At 40.7% G+C, this 15568-nt stretch overlaps 1 protein-coding gene across 6 annotated transcripts in view; it reads left to right on the top strand.

Moving 5' to 3' along the window:
- GALNT2 (polypeptide N-acetylgalactosaminyltransferase 2) overlaps positions 1-15006 on the top strand; it is a 1695325-nt gene extending 1680319 nt beyond the window's left edge. For all 6 annotated transcript variants that reach the window (XM_044076112.1, XM_044076089.1, XM_044076094.1 and 3 more), the window contains one exon: positions 12554-15006. In XM_044076112.1, coding sequence (XP_043932047.1) covers positions 12554-12709 — 156 coding nt within the window. In that variant the 3' untranslated portion in view covers positions 12710-15006. The remainder of the gene's footprint in view (positions 1-12553) is intronic.
- The last annotated feature ends 562 nt before the right edge of the window (positions 15007-15568 follow it).

Here is a 15568-nt window from a genome sequence, read left to right as displayed (position 1 = left end):
CGGATTACCCACCCGCCAGCCCCCTTTCTATACCTTTTCCTTCCTTCACTATACTCAAAAGCCTTTGTGGTGTATTTGCTTTTAGTTGAAGGTAAATTTTCTGTTTCTAAAGTGCATTTATATATTTACAGTTTATATATATATATATATATATATATATATATATATATATATATATATATATATATATATATATATATATATATATATATATATATATATATATATTTTTTTTTTTTTTTTTTTTTGCTTCCCATTTGGGGGGCACCTGACATCTGGGGCAAGAAAAACTGATTAAAATGGTGTCAGCTGCATGTTTTATACCCCCAATGACCTGACGTCATGGAAGAGGAGACAGCAACCAACGCAGGACCCAAGACTTTGTTATTCAGGGCGACTGAGGGCAACCTGCCAGCAGATTACCCAAATGTAATGACTGCAACAGTGAATACACTCGAACATCTACATTTATGGTAAGTGTACACATACTGTACTTTACCCTCCCTCCAGTCCCCTAACGTCTTCTGACTATACCTCTATACTTTCTTTTACTATGGTTAAAAGCCTTTTTGGTATTTTTGCTTTTTGTTGGAGGTATACCTTTGTGTTTTTATGTTTGTTTGCTCCCCATTAGGGGGGCACCTGACATCTGGGGCAAGAAAAACTGATGTAAAGGTGTCGGCTGCATGTTTTATACCCCTGACGACCTGCCGTCATGGAAGAAGGGACAGCAACCGACACAGGACCCAAGACTTTGTTAATCAGGCCGACTGAGGGCAACCTGCAAGCAGATTAACCCCGAATGTAATTACAACAGTGAATACACCCAAACATCTACATTTATGGTAAGTGTACACAACTGTACTTTATGTGGTACATAAACAAGCAGGGGGGGGATATCATTCCTACCCACTCTGCAGGTTAGCCTTGGCCCTGTGGAACACAGCCTTAAGCAACCAAGTGCATCTGCAAGCCTTATTCCTGTCAGGCAAACAAAATTCACTGGCAGACAACTTAAGCAGGTATCTACTGGACCCACAGGAGTGGAAACTGGAACCCAACTCATTCAAACTTCTAATCGACAGGTGGGGGACACCAGAGGTGGACCTCTTTGCTTCCCCCCAAAACCATCACTTGAGCTAATTTTGCACCAGAAATCCACACAGCCAAGCATGGAAAGTGGATGCCCTATCCTTTACATGGGAAAACCTGTCAATCTATGCCTTTCCCCCTCTACCCCTCGTCTCAAAAGTACTACTCAAGATCAAACAGGACAGACCAAGGACAATCCTTATTGCACCAGACTGGCCACGCAAGCACTGGTACCCACTCCTACGCAGTCAGACAGCAGTGCCACCCTGGCACCTACATCAGACCCCCCTCCCTGCTGTCCCAGCAAGAGGGACAAATTTTGCATCCTCAGCTGCAAACCCTGAACCTTGCAGCCTGGCTTATTCCCTGAATACACCACCAGCAACCCTCAGCAAACAGGTGCTGGACGTCATCCTTGAGGCCAGAAGGCCTAGTACTAGGAAATCCTATTCAGAAAAGTGGAAAAGATACCGTTCTTGGAGCCAGTCTCGAGGAAAGGACACAGCCCTGCCCACCTTACCTCAAATCATAGATTACCTAGCAGATCTGCTCCACAAAGGCCTGTCCTTTTCATCAGTTAAGATTCATGCCTCTGCCATCTCAGATGGTCTTCGTGTTTCGCTGTTGCAGTCATTACATTTGGGTAATCCTGCTGGCAGGTTGCCCTCAGTCGGCCTGAATTCCAAAGTCCTGGGTCCTGCATCGGCTGCTGTCGCCCCTTCCCTGGCGTCAGGTTGTCAAGGGTATAAAAGAAGCAGCCGTCGCCACTTTCTTTAGTCTTTCTTGCCGCGCGGTGCCCAAAGCAGAAGCAGTTCGCAAGTGCCGGTCGACCGACTCCTGAGATTTTCGTGTTCGAGTTTCAGATCCGAAGTCTTCAATAAAGCTAAGTACCCCATTGGGGAAACTTTTTTCTTGCTCCAGACCGATGTCAGAAAAAGTAAATAATTGTATTTCTTGTGGAAAGCAAATACCTCTTAAGGACTTTCATTCTTACTGTATTCCTTGCCTAGGCCCTGATCACAACGTTTCTGGTTGTCTGATTTGTGCTAGATTTAACCAACGCACTATTAAGCATCGGTATGATTTTGCTTTAAACTATTTTGGGCACAGGTTTAATTATCCAAAAATGTCGTCGGATAGCCATCCGACTACCGGAGTTCACAAAAAATGCAAAGAAAAGGAGAGAGACAACCGAGGCCCAAAACTGACGACGAAGCTTCTTCTAAGCCAGTCGCCGGTTCTCAGTGAGGTGCTTTCGCAGCCCCTGATGCCCGCTACTTTAGAGTCATAGGCCGCTACCGATTCCCACGTGGAGTTGGCCATGCCACTGGAAACTCAAGATATTGGAGCCTCTGATACTATTCCTTCATATGGGTCCGGAGCCGCTGAGCAGGCACCGGCTTCTGAGGGTGTATTCAGACCTAAACATCTTTACATCAAACCGACTTCAGCTTCAAAGACAAGGGCTAAAGCACCTTCTAAAGCAAAGAAACAAACTCAAGAGCCAAGTGGACGGGCCTCTATGCCCAAAAAACAGATGCTCAAAATGGCCGAAGACTTGATTACCTTGATCAGGGGTTCCCATCCCCCTCCTGATAAGAGGCCTAGGCAAGAGACTGACTGAATCTTCAGATCAGGTTTCTGTTTCTTCTGATTCCTCTTCTGATCAGGAATATTCTGCCCACCCCCCCCCCTCCCATGAGGATTCTGATGCTGAAGAATCTATTCCTTCAGCTTCTCCTCCAGAGGACTGTTCTTTTGTGGAAACCTTACATACCATGAGGGAGCATTTCCACTGGGAGAGCCAAGATTTTTCATAATCTAAAAAGAGGCTCAGGGATTTCCTTTTACTACCTCAACACAGGCCACTAGCCATTCCACCTGTGTTAGACATTGTAGATGATGTGTTTTCGGAGTCTAGCCTTACCCCTGACTCCTTACCTCCAGCTCCTGTTAAGCCTGACAGATATTACAGGGTTCCTGATAACCCATAAATTCCTTTTTAAAAACCCTGCTGCAGACCCAGAAACTATTTCACAGGGTCCCAAGGGAGTTAAGGCTTCCACTGCAAAAAACCCTACCCCCTCTGACAGAGATTCTAGGGCACAGGATAAATGGGGAAAAAAGGTTTATACATCTGCTACCTTGGCTATAAGGGCCTTAAACTGTCAGTTTCATATGCTCAAATATCAGCAACATGTCATGGCACTGCTTAAACAGAAAATGTTAAACTCAGAATGTGCAGAAAACAAAGAAATGCAGGATTTATTGCATGCAGCTGAACAAGTTGGAAAGCATACTTTGCAATGTGGTTTTGAGTCTTTGGAGTCCTCTTGCAGGGCCGCAGTTACGGGTTCTGTAATTAGAAGGCATGCTTGGTTAAAGGAACAAAGTCTGCCTGATCATGTCAAAGTTAAATTATTCGATGCACCTTTACAGCATGATACTTTGTTTGGTGTTAAGGCAGAAGAGGTGTTAAAGAAAATGGAGGACAAAGCTAAATCTATGCAAACTGTCAAAGATTTCTTACAAGTACAGCCACCTAGGTTTAGTAGACACTGGCCAACAAAGAATTGGTCCTTTCCTGTGTCAGACAGACCTGAAAGGGGCAGATCCAGACGCCATCGAGGCAGATCCCAGGCACAAGGTTCATACAGGTCAAAGCAATGGGGTGCTTCTACCACCAAAGTTAGAGGAGACAAATCACAACCATACAGGAAACAGTCCCAATGACTTCCCTCTGCCTGCACCAAGCACTTATCTCCTGGCAGCACCCTTAGGGGGAAAATTAGCACTTTTTTCTCAAAATTGGCACATTATAACCCAGGACAAGTGGGTTCTAAATATCGTGTCACAGGGCTACAAGTTCCATTTTCATACCCTGCCAAAGGCAAACGGCTGGCCAGATGTGCCAAAAAATCAATGGGCAGAGGCACAAAAACAAGTCTCATTCCTCATGGACATGGGGGCCATTCAACAAGTACCAGAGCAAGAGCAGGGACAAGGATTTTACTCAAGACTGTTCTTGGTACCCAGAAAGGACAAGGCCTGGAGGCCAATACTGGTTCTATCTATTCTAAACACATCCCTGGATATACCATAATTGAAGATGTTGACTTTGCAGCAGCTTCTGCCCATGCTGGGCAAGAATGCTTGGCTTGTGACTTTAGACCTAAAAGAGGCATACCTGCATGTCCCAATCGGACAGTTATGCAGAAGATACATCAGATTCAAGGCTGGCTCAATGCATTACCAATTCTCTGCACTGCCCTTTGGCTTTTCTACTGCGCTCAGGGTCTTTACAAAGTGGCTGGCACCAGTAATTGCGTTCTGCAGACAGAGAGGAATACAAATATATCCTTATTTGGACGACTGTCTAATTCAAGCAGAGAACAAGGACATTCTTCTACAGCATCTGGCGTTTGTAAAAAGACTTCTAACATGCCTAGGGTACACAGTCAACGAAAAGAAATCAAAACTAGTACCCTCTCAAGAGATAATATTCCTGGGTGCAAGCTTAAATACAACTGCCCAGGTGGCTTATATCACGCCAGACAAACAATGGCAACTGACTACCTATTTCAAAATGTTGGCAACAAAGGCCCAGTTAACTGCAAGAAAAAATCTGCAGGCTTTGGACTTCATGGCATCCTGTATCCTACTAATTCCATATGCAAGACTGCATATGAGGAAACTTCAATGGTACCTAAAAAGTTCTTGGACTCAACATTGCCACAACCTGGAAACTATGATTACTCTCATTCCCTGCCTGCAACAGGAGTTTCGATGGTGGGCAAAGGCTTGTCACCAAAACAAGGGACAGCCATTCACATTACCCCCAGCCAGGCAGACACTAACAACGGATGCATCAGATTATGCCTGGGGGGCCCACTTGGCAGGAAGATGCATTCAGGGCACATGGTCCTCAAACTAAATGCATCTACATATCAATCAAAAAGAGATGCTAGCTGTTCAAAATGCCCTGACAGCCTTCAATTACGTACTTCATCCGGGACAACTACTGATAGACTGACAACACCACGGTCATGTGGTTTATAAACAAGCAGGGGGGGCACACATTCTTACTCCCTTTGCAGACTAGCCATGACTTTGTGGGACACAGCATTGACTTACCAAGTACATCTGCAGGCACAATTCCTGCCAGGAAGGAAAAATACTCTGGCAGACGAACTAAGCAGAAACCTCATTGATCCCCACGAGTGGCATCTGGATCCACAAGTCTTCAGCATGATAACAAGGAAATGGGGATGCCTGGACATAGATCACTTTGCCTCCCCTCACAACTACCAACTCAAAAGATTCTGCACAAGGACTTATCACAGACAAGCATGGAAAGTGGACGCCCTATCTTTCAGCTGGAAAAACCTATCAGTATATGCCTTTCCCCCACTGCCTCTCCTCCCCAAAGTACTCCTAAAGGTCAGACAGGAGAAGCCAAAGATGATACTGATTGCCCCAGACTGGCCCCGCCAGTACTGGTATCCAATACTAAAGAACTTGTCTCAGTGCCCAGTTTGGTCCTTACCTCAAATACCTCATCTACTGTCCCAGCAAAACAATCGGATCCTGCACAGCCAACTTAGGACTTTAAACCTGGCAGCATGGCGGATAATGTAGTCATACAAAACACACCTCTCAGTAAAGCTGTGATGGATGTCATTTTGGAAGCCAGAAGGCCTAGTACTAGAAAATCTTATGCTGGAAAATGGAAGAGATTCTGTGCTTGGAACCAGGCACAAGTAACTCATACAGCTGTGCCAAATATTCCTCAGATTTTGCAATAATTAACTGAGATGCTTCACAAAGGCCGATCTTTTTCATCTATTAAAATTCATGCCTCTGCCATTTCGGCTCATTACAATACAGAGCCACCAATCTTTTCTCATCCCTTATTAAAGCAGTACCTCAGAGGAGCCAAAAATGTAAGGCCTCCAAGGAGATCACCAATGCCTGCATGGGATCTCAACTATGTCTTGGAAAAACTCGTCCTGCCTCCTTTTGAGCCAGCTGCTACTGCTGATATAAAGTTTTATCTTGGAAAACAGCTCTGCTCCTAGCAATAACTTCTGCAAGACAAGTTTCAGAGCTACAGGCACTCATGGCTGTGGAACCTTTTATCATTTTTTATCCAGACAGGGTCTCCCTGAGGACAAACCCAACATTTATGCCTAAGGTGGTGTCCAGTGTGGCTCTTAACCAAACTATTCATCTGCCAACTTTTTATCCAAATCCACAGAACAAGGGGGAGAGAATTCTGCATTCTTTGGACATACGCAGACAGCTTAGATTCTACTTGGACAGAACCAAAGTTTTCAGAAAGAGCAATTATTAGTGACGTATGCTGCAGGATCACAAGGAAAGGCGATCTCAAAGCAGACTATTTCAAAGTGGATAGGCCACTACATTCGTTGCTGCTATTTACACCATGGCAAGCCAGTGCCTAAGGGCATTAGGCCACATTCAACCAGAGCTGCAGCCACTTCAGCAGCCTTTCTCAGGGGAGTACCAACCAAGGACATTTTAGAGGCTGCTACTTGGAGTTCAGTGCACACCTTTACAAAGCACTATCATCTGCCACTCTACTCTAAATCCAGGGCAGGCTTTGTCACTGCAGTTCTGCAGGGCCTCATAGCCACTCCTAATGCTGTCTAGCTCCAGCCTCCCAACCATAGCTTTGGGACTCTATCCAAATGTAATGACTATAACAGTGAAACACGAAGAACATAGTACAGTTGTGTACACTTACCATAAATGTAGATGTTCGAGTGTATTCACTGTTGCAGTCCAGGTTACCCACCCGCCATATTGGTGCATGTAATTTTATATATATATATATATATATATATATATATATATATATATATATATATATATATATATATATATATATATATGGGGCAAGAAAAACTAAAGAAAATGGCGTTGGCTGTCAGGGAAGGGGCGACAGCAGCCGACGCAGGACCCAGGACTTTGGAATTCAGGCCGACTGAGGGCAACCTGCCATCAGGATTTCCCAAGTGTAATGACTGCAACAGTGAATACACTCGAACATCTACATTTATGGTAAGTGTACACAACTGTACTTTTTCCCTTCAGTCTCATTTAAGATATCCTCCATGGGTATTTGATCCGGCTGTGGATCTCTTCTCCCAGACTCCTCATCTAACTGCTTGGTTTCTCCAATTCTGGTGATCCTTTGTCAGTCCAGGCTTCCCTCTCCAGTCAGACATATATTATCTTCGCGTCTCAGAAGCTGCCTACAAAAAAGGTGTATTCCAATAAATGGCCAAGGTTTGCTGTTTGGGCTAGAGAACACAATTTAGATCCCTTCTCAGCCACAAGTTCTGATATTTTGCTGTTGTTCACGTCTCTATATCAGGAAGGTACTAGCTTTTCCACAATTAAAATCCAGTTGGCGGCTGTCTCTAATTTCCATTTGAATGACGGGCCCCACCTTTTCTTCAAAGCTTTACAAAGCCTTCCTCAAGGGGATCTTTCTCCTTAGACCTCCTGTCAAAGATCCTTATCCACCATGGGATTTAACGCTAGTGTTGCAATCTTTGACACAAAAACCCTTTGAACTAGCTGCATCGTTAGAGCTTAAATTTCTCTCTTGGAAGACTGCTTTCCTGGTGAATATTACCTCTGCCAAAAGAGTCTGAGTTACAGGCTGTGTGTATTAAAACCCCCCTTTCCTGATCTTCCACAGGGTTAGGGTTTCCCAAAGAACAAATCCCTCATTCGTTCCTAAAGTAGCTTTGGAAACTAACCTCAATCAGCCCATTTAACTACCAGTTTTCTTTCCCAATTATTCTAATAAGGGGGAATTTACTGTGCATTGCCTAGATGTTCACAGGCAACTATGATTTTATCTTGAGGACTGAGGAATTTTGAAAGTCGGATCAGCTTTTTGTTGCCTTTTGTCAGGCCTGCTTGTCTCTAAAGTGACTATTTCCAGATGGATTGCTAGTTTTATTTCCTACATTTATGATAGCAGGCATTTGAAGCTTCCCAGTGCAGTTAAGACCCAGTCTACTAGGTCGGTGGCTACTACTTCGGCCTTTCTAGCCAAGATTTCTCTGGATGAGATTTGTGGTGCCGCTACTTGGTCAAGCCCTCACACCTTTATCTCTCACAATAAGTTGGATATGCAGTCTCCGAACTGAGCTTCCTTCGCTTCCTCTGTACTCCCAACATATCCTTCCATGAGGCCACCCAGGGTCCATAGTAGCTGGGGAGTCTGACCCGTCCAAGATGAATAATGACAAGGATAGCATCAGATAAAGAGTTATGTACTTACCTTAACTTGGAATCTGTGCTATCCACTGTCATTATTAATCACACTCCTGCCCTCCTTCCCCCTTCCTTCTGGGGACCTGGGGATTTTGGAGGAATGTTTCCCTTGGAGATAGTGTGTCTCTGGGACAGATGGTGCTGTCCTTTTTCCTTATCTAGCAAACTCGATCTGAGGGTTACAGGTCAACAGGGGATTTTGGGAAGGGGAGGAGCTTGAGCTCTGGCTCTGTCCACAGTTGCCAGCTCAGATCCAAGACCCATCTGTGATGATTAATGACACTGGATATCACAGATTCCAAGTTATGCCAAGTGCATAACTCTTTATTAATGCCAAGGCCATTTCATTAGATGTGTCTACTTCCAGTGTCTGTTTCAAGAAAGAATCCATTGCAGGCATTTTTGCCACAGCCACTTGGTCATCCATGTGCATCTTTATGAAGTTCTGCTCTTTGGAGCATGGTTGAGAGTCCAGTTTCCTTTTTCACTTCAGTATCTCAAGATTCAGTTGCTGCTTAGTATTTTTCTAGCACTTACCCAAAGTCTAATATAATAAGTGCATATTCATTGTATCAGTTGATGTTTGATAAGGCTCACTGCACTGTTCGTTGCTCTTCTGCTATCCTCCCAATTTTGGATGGCTTTTCTTGTTAGTCAGACAAGTATATTGGTTTCTGTTTGTTCCTCACTTTTACTTGTTTATTGCGGGGATGTTGAAATTGAGGAGTACAATGGTTGTATTTCCCTTCCTAGTCCATTCTGTAACATGATTGTGATGCACTTTAGCAGGCGATGCATCTGACTTTGAGAAAAAGATATAGAAAATTTAAGAATTTGTGCTTGTCTGGGAATTCCAGGAGATACACAAGTAATCCTTACACTTTTGCACTGCAGTTAGGCATTCATGCAGATTAACTAATATAGTGAGGGCTTATTTTTTCTCTGCAGTTCATTTCCTTTGCAGCATTTTAAAAGATTGCTGTTTTCTTCTGACTTATCCCCAGAGTGGCCTGATGGGGGAAGAGGGCTTGCTACATAGATGTGATTTTGTTACTACAGTATTTGATGTGAGACAAGACATTTTTTGTGGTCTTGTTTCTGTCCATTCAGTTACACTGGGAATACCGTGACTTGCTGTTTTTAACAGAATCTGGCAGCGGTATCATTTATTGACTTCATTTATTCTGTCTGTGATCACCACCTTAAACATCTTTTCAGCTATGGTTGAATGTTGGGCTTAATATTGATTTGCTGTGCTCCTTTACAGATTTAATTTAAAGAACATTTTTTTTCACTTTGAGGCAGAATATTTTAAGCAAATATTGGACGTGGTTATAGGCGCACAATGCACCCCTAGGTTGGCCAGTCTGTTGTGTCATTGAGAACCAATATTTCTAACTGCTATTTTAAATCATGTCTTAAGTTATTCCTAAGGTTTTTAGATTATATTTTATCTGGTCTGGGGATTTAGCCATATTGAAACAGTTTTGTATTTATTTGCAAAATAGGACTGATTTTTACAGTTTACTTTTTGCAGTGATTTTTATAAGATCATTTTTTGGATGAAATTCTTTATAAGAATTTTGTTTCCCAGCAATGTGAGTCTGCTGTTTACAGGAAAACAAAGTTTTGAACATTTATGTTCACTTTAATTGTGGACCTAGATTTACAAAGAAAGAGTACTATTAATGGCAATTTGGTAAAGATGTATTGCATACTTCTGAGTTCAGATTAATGCAATACAGAGTGCTTAAAGGTTACAGACATGTTTTTGGATGGAAACTACCCAGAGGAGTTGTTGAATAATGTAGTAAAGGAGGTTACGAAAGGTAGAATTAGCAAATTTGCTTCTATTTTAAGGAAATCTTTGAGATGATGTGGTAAATCTGGACCTCAGTCCCACAGAATTGGTTGTACTTTTTATAAAACTAGTTTTATATTATTTTGTGAATACTAGCTACATCAGGAAATGTTTTGTCATTGGCATTTAATAATGAAGTCCTATTCAATAAGATGGGCACTGGTCCAAAACATCAGACAAGTCCATTCATAACCTTTATACTTTTTGAGATGTATGTTTACTTGACTAATGTCATAGTAGGATGGCCAGTGTGGGCCATGTCAGCAGTGTAGATTGCCCTAGGGCTGTACTATCAGTGTCGTGGTACACATTGGCCTATGTTTAAACTGTAGTTTTTATATTGGAAAATGTAAGAGAATGCAATAACACACTTATGAATATTTGAATTCTGTCAAGAAAGGGGATTTTTCTTATACTTATACTTTAATTATTGTAATGATTTTAAGAAATTATATTGATCCTTTTGAGGAGGGGTTGCGAAAATCAACGTTACAAGAAATTGCTGTGGCAGGTTTTATCGAATGCTGGCACTCTGGTTTAAATGAGTGTTTCAAGCAATTTCTTACAAAGAATGAAAGTTGATGGGGTTTGATTGTAATTGATTACAGCCCTACTAAGTTGGGGGTTGTTCTAGAATGTTTTGTTTGCTCTTTCTTTCATTTGGAAAAAGTTCCAGCTCTTAGAGGGTGAAATAGCTTATTTTTAATAAATATTGTATATTACTGTAACTAAATAAATAGGGTGATAAGTGGTGGTCATGACTGATTGTTAAGCATAAAACATTTGCTAATGCAGTAGCTTCAGTTGATGCCGATAATTAAAACTCTATGCCATTGTTTCTGGCTAAGGTTTTAAAGTAAGTCATCTGTCACTAGCAAGTGATACTTTTCCCTTTCCTGAGCTATTTACTCAGCTGTATTTTCTTAAGGCTAGAGAGTGTTGTATGCATCTCACTGGCTGTCCTCTACACCAAAACCTGCATTACATGTGTTGAAATATTTTGACAAAAAAAAAAAAGAAAGAAAGAAATGAATACAATATTTACCAGTTAATACAATATATGATCCGGTTAAAGAAACAAAAAAACTTTTAATGATGAAAAGTTGACATTTGGGCAGAGTTGCCCTTTAAGTTTATGAAAGTTGCATGCCTTATTAAAATGATTTGTTTATGCTTGATGTGTTGATTTGGTCAGCATCCTTTTTGTAGGAGTCCAGAGTTGGTATTTATATTGACCAGCGGAGATTTGAATATGGCAGCAGAGAGGTTCCCCTACCTTTTTTTGGTAAGGCCCATGGGATCTTTTACAGGTACCACCACCAAGAGCAGATGGGACCTCTGTTTAACAGCTCATCCTAAGGCTGTTATATTCAAGAGTGTAGCACCTCCCTATGCTGCAGTTTAGTGTCAGTAGTAGAAAATTAATCCAAGCACTTGGGGTGGGAATAGATCCCACACCCTTCTGATATCGCACCAAAGGCAAGTGTACTACCTGTTGAGCCACTAACATGTCTTATATTCCCTTGATTGAGCTTCCCTAAGTTTTGTTGAGATAAAGCCAACCAGAATGTAATCTTTGCAAAGTGGGGCTTGCTGTGTTTACTTTTAAATGTAGTTTGTTGTGCAACAAAGACAGTAAAACAGTCTTTGAAAAATGCCTTTGCAGTGGACTATTAAGGGGGTAGCAGTTACTGATTTATTCATTTATTTATTTATTGAGATGTGATTACTGGGAAAATCCGACTTTGTAGAAGCCCATTTTCAGGGGAGGCCTGGGAAGAAAAGCTCCAAATTATTACAAAACATTTTAAGAACAATAATTTGACAATCTTCAAAAAAAAAAAAAAACTCTGCAATTTAAACAATTATAGCAAATTGGACAGAATATAAAAACATTGTCATTGTTCCACATTTCCTACTTTAGTAGTTTAAAGACTGCTTAATGTGATTGGCTGCTAAGCATCAAGAGGATGTTTGACTTCTTTGTTGTTAGTTTTTCCTCATTTCCATCTTCATTTGTACAAAGGAGGGGGGTTGCGGCTGTCTACAGTTATTGGCAAGAAAAATTCCAGTTGGCACTGCTTTTGGCATGCTATTGAATCTTGTCATATGGGGTAGATCATCATCACAGTTTTCAGGCTTGTTGACCAACATCCCCTTCAAAATGTTGGTGTTATGGTAGTGTCTTGCTTACTTTTTTTTTTTTTTTCAGAAATGCATGTAAAGAATTCAGAACTTGAGAAATGTTGTATCTTTTTTTTTAACATGTTTCCTTTTTCTTTTTAGAAATGGGAGCAGATTGAAAACAACTCAAAGTTGAAACATGTGGGCACTAACCTTTGTCTAGATAGCAGAAATAACAGAAATGGTGGCCTTACAGTAGAAGTTTGCGGTCCATCGCTTACCCAACAGTGGAAATTCACACTTAATCTGCAGCAATAGTAGGAAATTAAAATGCTGGCAAGGTCTGGACTCATTTGCCTGGTTGTGTTTGTCAATACAAAATTTTCCATGGAACTATATACCTCAGTATTCCAACTTTTTGTGGAAGTAATAAAATGTGGCGAATGTATGTAAGCCAGTTAAAAGCAATGGCTAACATTTCACAATAATAAGTGCAATCGCTGTGGGAAGTGTGCTTCAGGTAGTTGAAAGCACTGGTTCCTTACTGGCTTAATTTGGTACCTGAACACCAGTAAAATGCAAAGCTGTGCTCTTAAGACTGATTAGGAGCATGTGATCTGTGATCTATGTATACATGAAAATCATCAAAAGCTAGAGACGTTTGTACATCATTTTAAATTTGTTCCTAACCACATTATTCCACTCCCAGACGTTTAAGTGTATTCAAGGCTTGGAATTACATTTTTATGGTAAATGAAGAAAACTTTAGATTTACATATTCTTTCTACTGAAAAAAAAAAAAAAGAAAACTGATAATATTGGTCTGAGTCATGGCAGACTGATTTTGAATGTTGAAGAAAAATATGGGAACACTAAAGTGGATCAATATTTTGTATAAAAGCAAAGACTGATGCTACTGAGAACAGGATGGTCTCTAATAGACTGGATGCAGCTACCACAGTAGAAAACAGTTCAGTGCTGCTTTGTTTTGTAAGGGTACATCCTCGTGTTGTACCCATGGGGGAATGCAGTTCAGCACAAGTGGCTTCCCGGATTTTCTTGCAGCCACTAAAATAAATGAGATGTTTGCAAACTGACTTAATGGGGGTAGTATCCGCCAGTGTGCATTACTGACAGGGCACTTCTGTACAGTAGTAATGTTTTTGTGTACATGTGCCTTGCTATTTTGTTTATCTTTGTAACACACATTGCTCTGTTTGTCATCCAGACTTGGCATTTAGAGTTTTTTGATAATATTTGTACTTACAAGCAAAGAGGTTTAGCTCAGTATAATATGTAACATGGATAAGATCCATATTGAAGGTATGTATACAAGTACATATTTACGTGCTGAAGTCTTGATCTGTGTGAGTGTATGTGTACATATGTATGTATACATTATATATGCATATATGTATATGCGTACATGTATGTGTGTTTATGTTAGAGTATTCTGAAGTGTTAACTAAAAAATGATTAGAATATGGTGTTATATAGCAGTGTTTAATTTGTAGAAGTCTGTGCCCCCAAATGCAGGTCTGATTTAAATTTCCCTTTTACTGATCATTTCACCATGGGATTGGGAACATGACTACAACATACCAACTCACTATGAATAATCATTGTTTTTGAATGTTGCTTTTAGTTGTTGCCACGTTCTGTTCTTTTTTAATAGGTAGTATATGTATAGAATATTTAGTCAAAACTGAGCTAGACATCAGGATATAAAGCAAGATGTATGATTTATAGCTGTAGTAGTTCAACTTTCACACATATGTTAAAATTGAATGAGGTGCCATATTTTAAATTGTAAAAATTTCTGTTTCTGCCATCAGTTATTTTTTGTGTGTGTGTGTGTATATATATATATATATAATATGTGTGTGCGCGTGCATCTGTGTGTGTCTATATATATATATATATATATATATATATATGTGTGTGTGTGTGTGTGTGTATATATATAATATAATATATATGCACACACACACATTTGTGTATGCGTGTGGTTTTGTACCCTGTTTATGTCAACAGTTGCAGACTGAGTCTTACCCTAACATGATTACATATGAATAATTCTAAGAGTGTTTAGGTTTAGGTGCCATACCTTTTTACACTGAGTAGTAAATTTGTATTAAGCGGATTCATTTTAGTGTTGAGTAATGAGTTTTTATGAATCAGTTCAATGTTAGCAGAATGAGTGCTGATGTATTTAATAGCAGTGGTGGTAGTATTTTTGTAGCCCACTGTTTCTTGCTGTTAAATAAGGGGACACAGCTCTTATTCCTCCCACCCTGTCACTAGACCATAAATCTGTTACGTAATTAACAGATGTACATTTGTAGCCCTGCATTCCTACACCTATTTAGTAGTGAAAGATATTTTCCAGTAATTATTTCTGATATTCAGCTAGATGAAATACTTGTTGGTATGGTGCTCAAACCCAGCAGCAAGAGGTATTTATGCTATAGCACAACCACTGTGTGCTGAACTGCAACAATGCAGAGACTGGTTTAACTGATGTGATGTTTACATAACATAGTGTGCCAAAGTTGTTTACTATGATCTGTGGTTTTCACTTTAGCAAATAAAATTCACAAGATTATCCTGTTAAATGTGTGCTAGAAATATTTGCTGTACAAGTGGTACTGAGCACTACTGTTCTGTATGATTTCCTTTCCAGATCTTTGAGTTTGATGCATATATACCAAGAATTTTCAGAAGTGTTTAAACATTTGTGCTGTGGCTACCTCTGCTGAGTAACACTAATGGGTCTGAGCTGTAGGTGGCTAAGCTCTCAGTCAGGACCTTTAGGGGCATGAATGCTAATATGTGATATTAGTCTAAAACAGGTGGTTTGCAATGTGTGACTTAATTGAGCACCAGATCTCTTCTACTTCAGGTGCGACTTTCAGCACTGTTGAGTATACTTTGTTGTCATTTTGTGTTTGTCAAAAATCAGAGCTGATGCTGTTTGATCTAGAGAGATGCATCCATGACTATGGCCCATACAGCTTAAGTTTGACTAGCTTCTCATGCACTGGTCTGGTGGGGTGGGATGGATGGGGGGTTGAGAATAATTAGGTTATTTCAGCTTAGCCATCCCAGATAGGAGGAGATGGGCTTCTACTTGTAACTAGGCACCTCTTGGTGGAGATTGGTAGGTGTAATCTGATT

This window comes from Protopterus annectens, chromosome 1.part1 (genome assembly GCF_019279795.1).
Source record: "Protopterus annectens isolate FY-2018-M chromosome 1.part1, PAN1.0, whole genome shotgun sequence".
NCBI lineage: Eukaryota > Metazoa > Chordata > Ceratodontiformes > Protopteridae > Protopterus > Protopterus annectens.
Note: the sequence above shows the minus strand (reverse complement) of the source record. Positions and strands in the feature narration are given on the sequence as shown.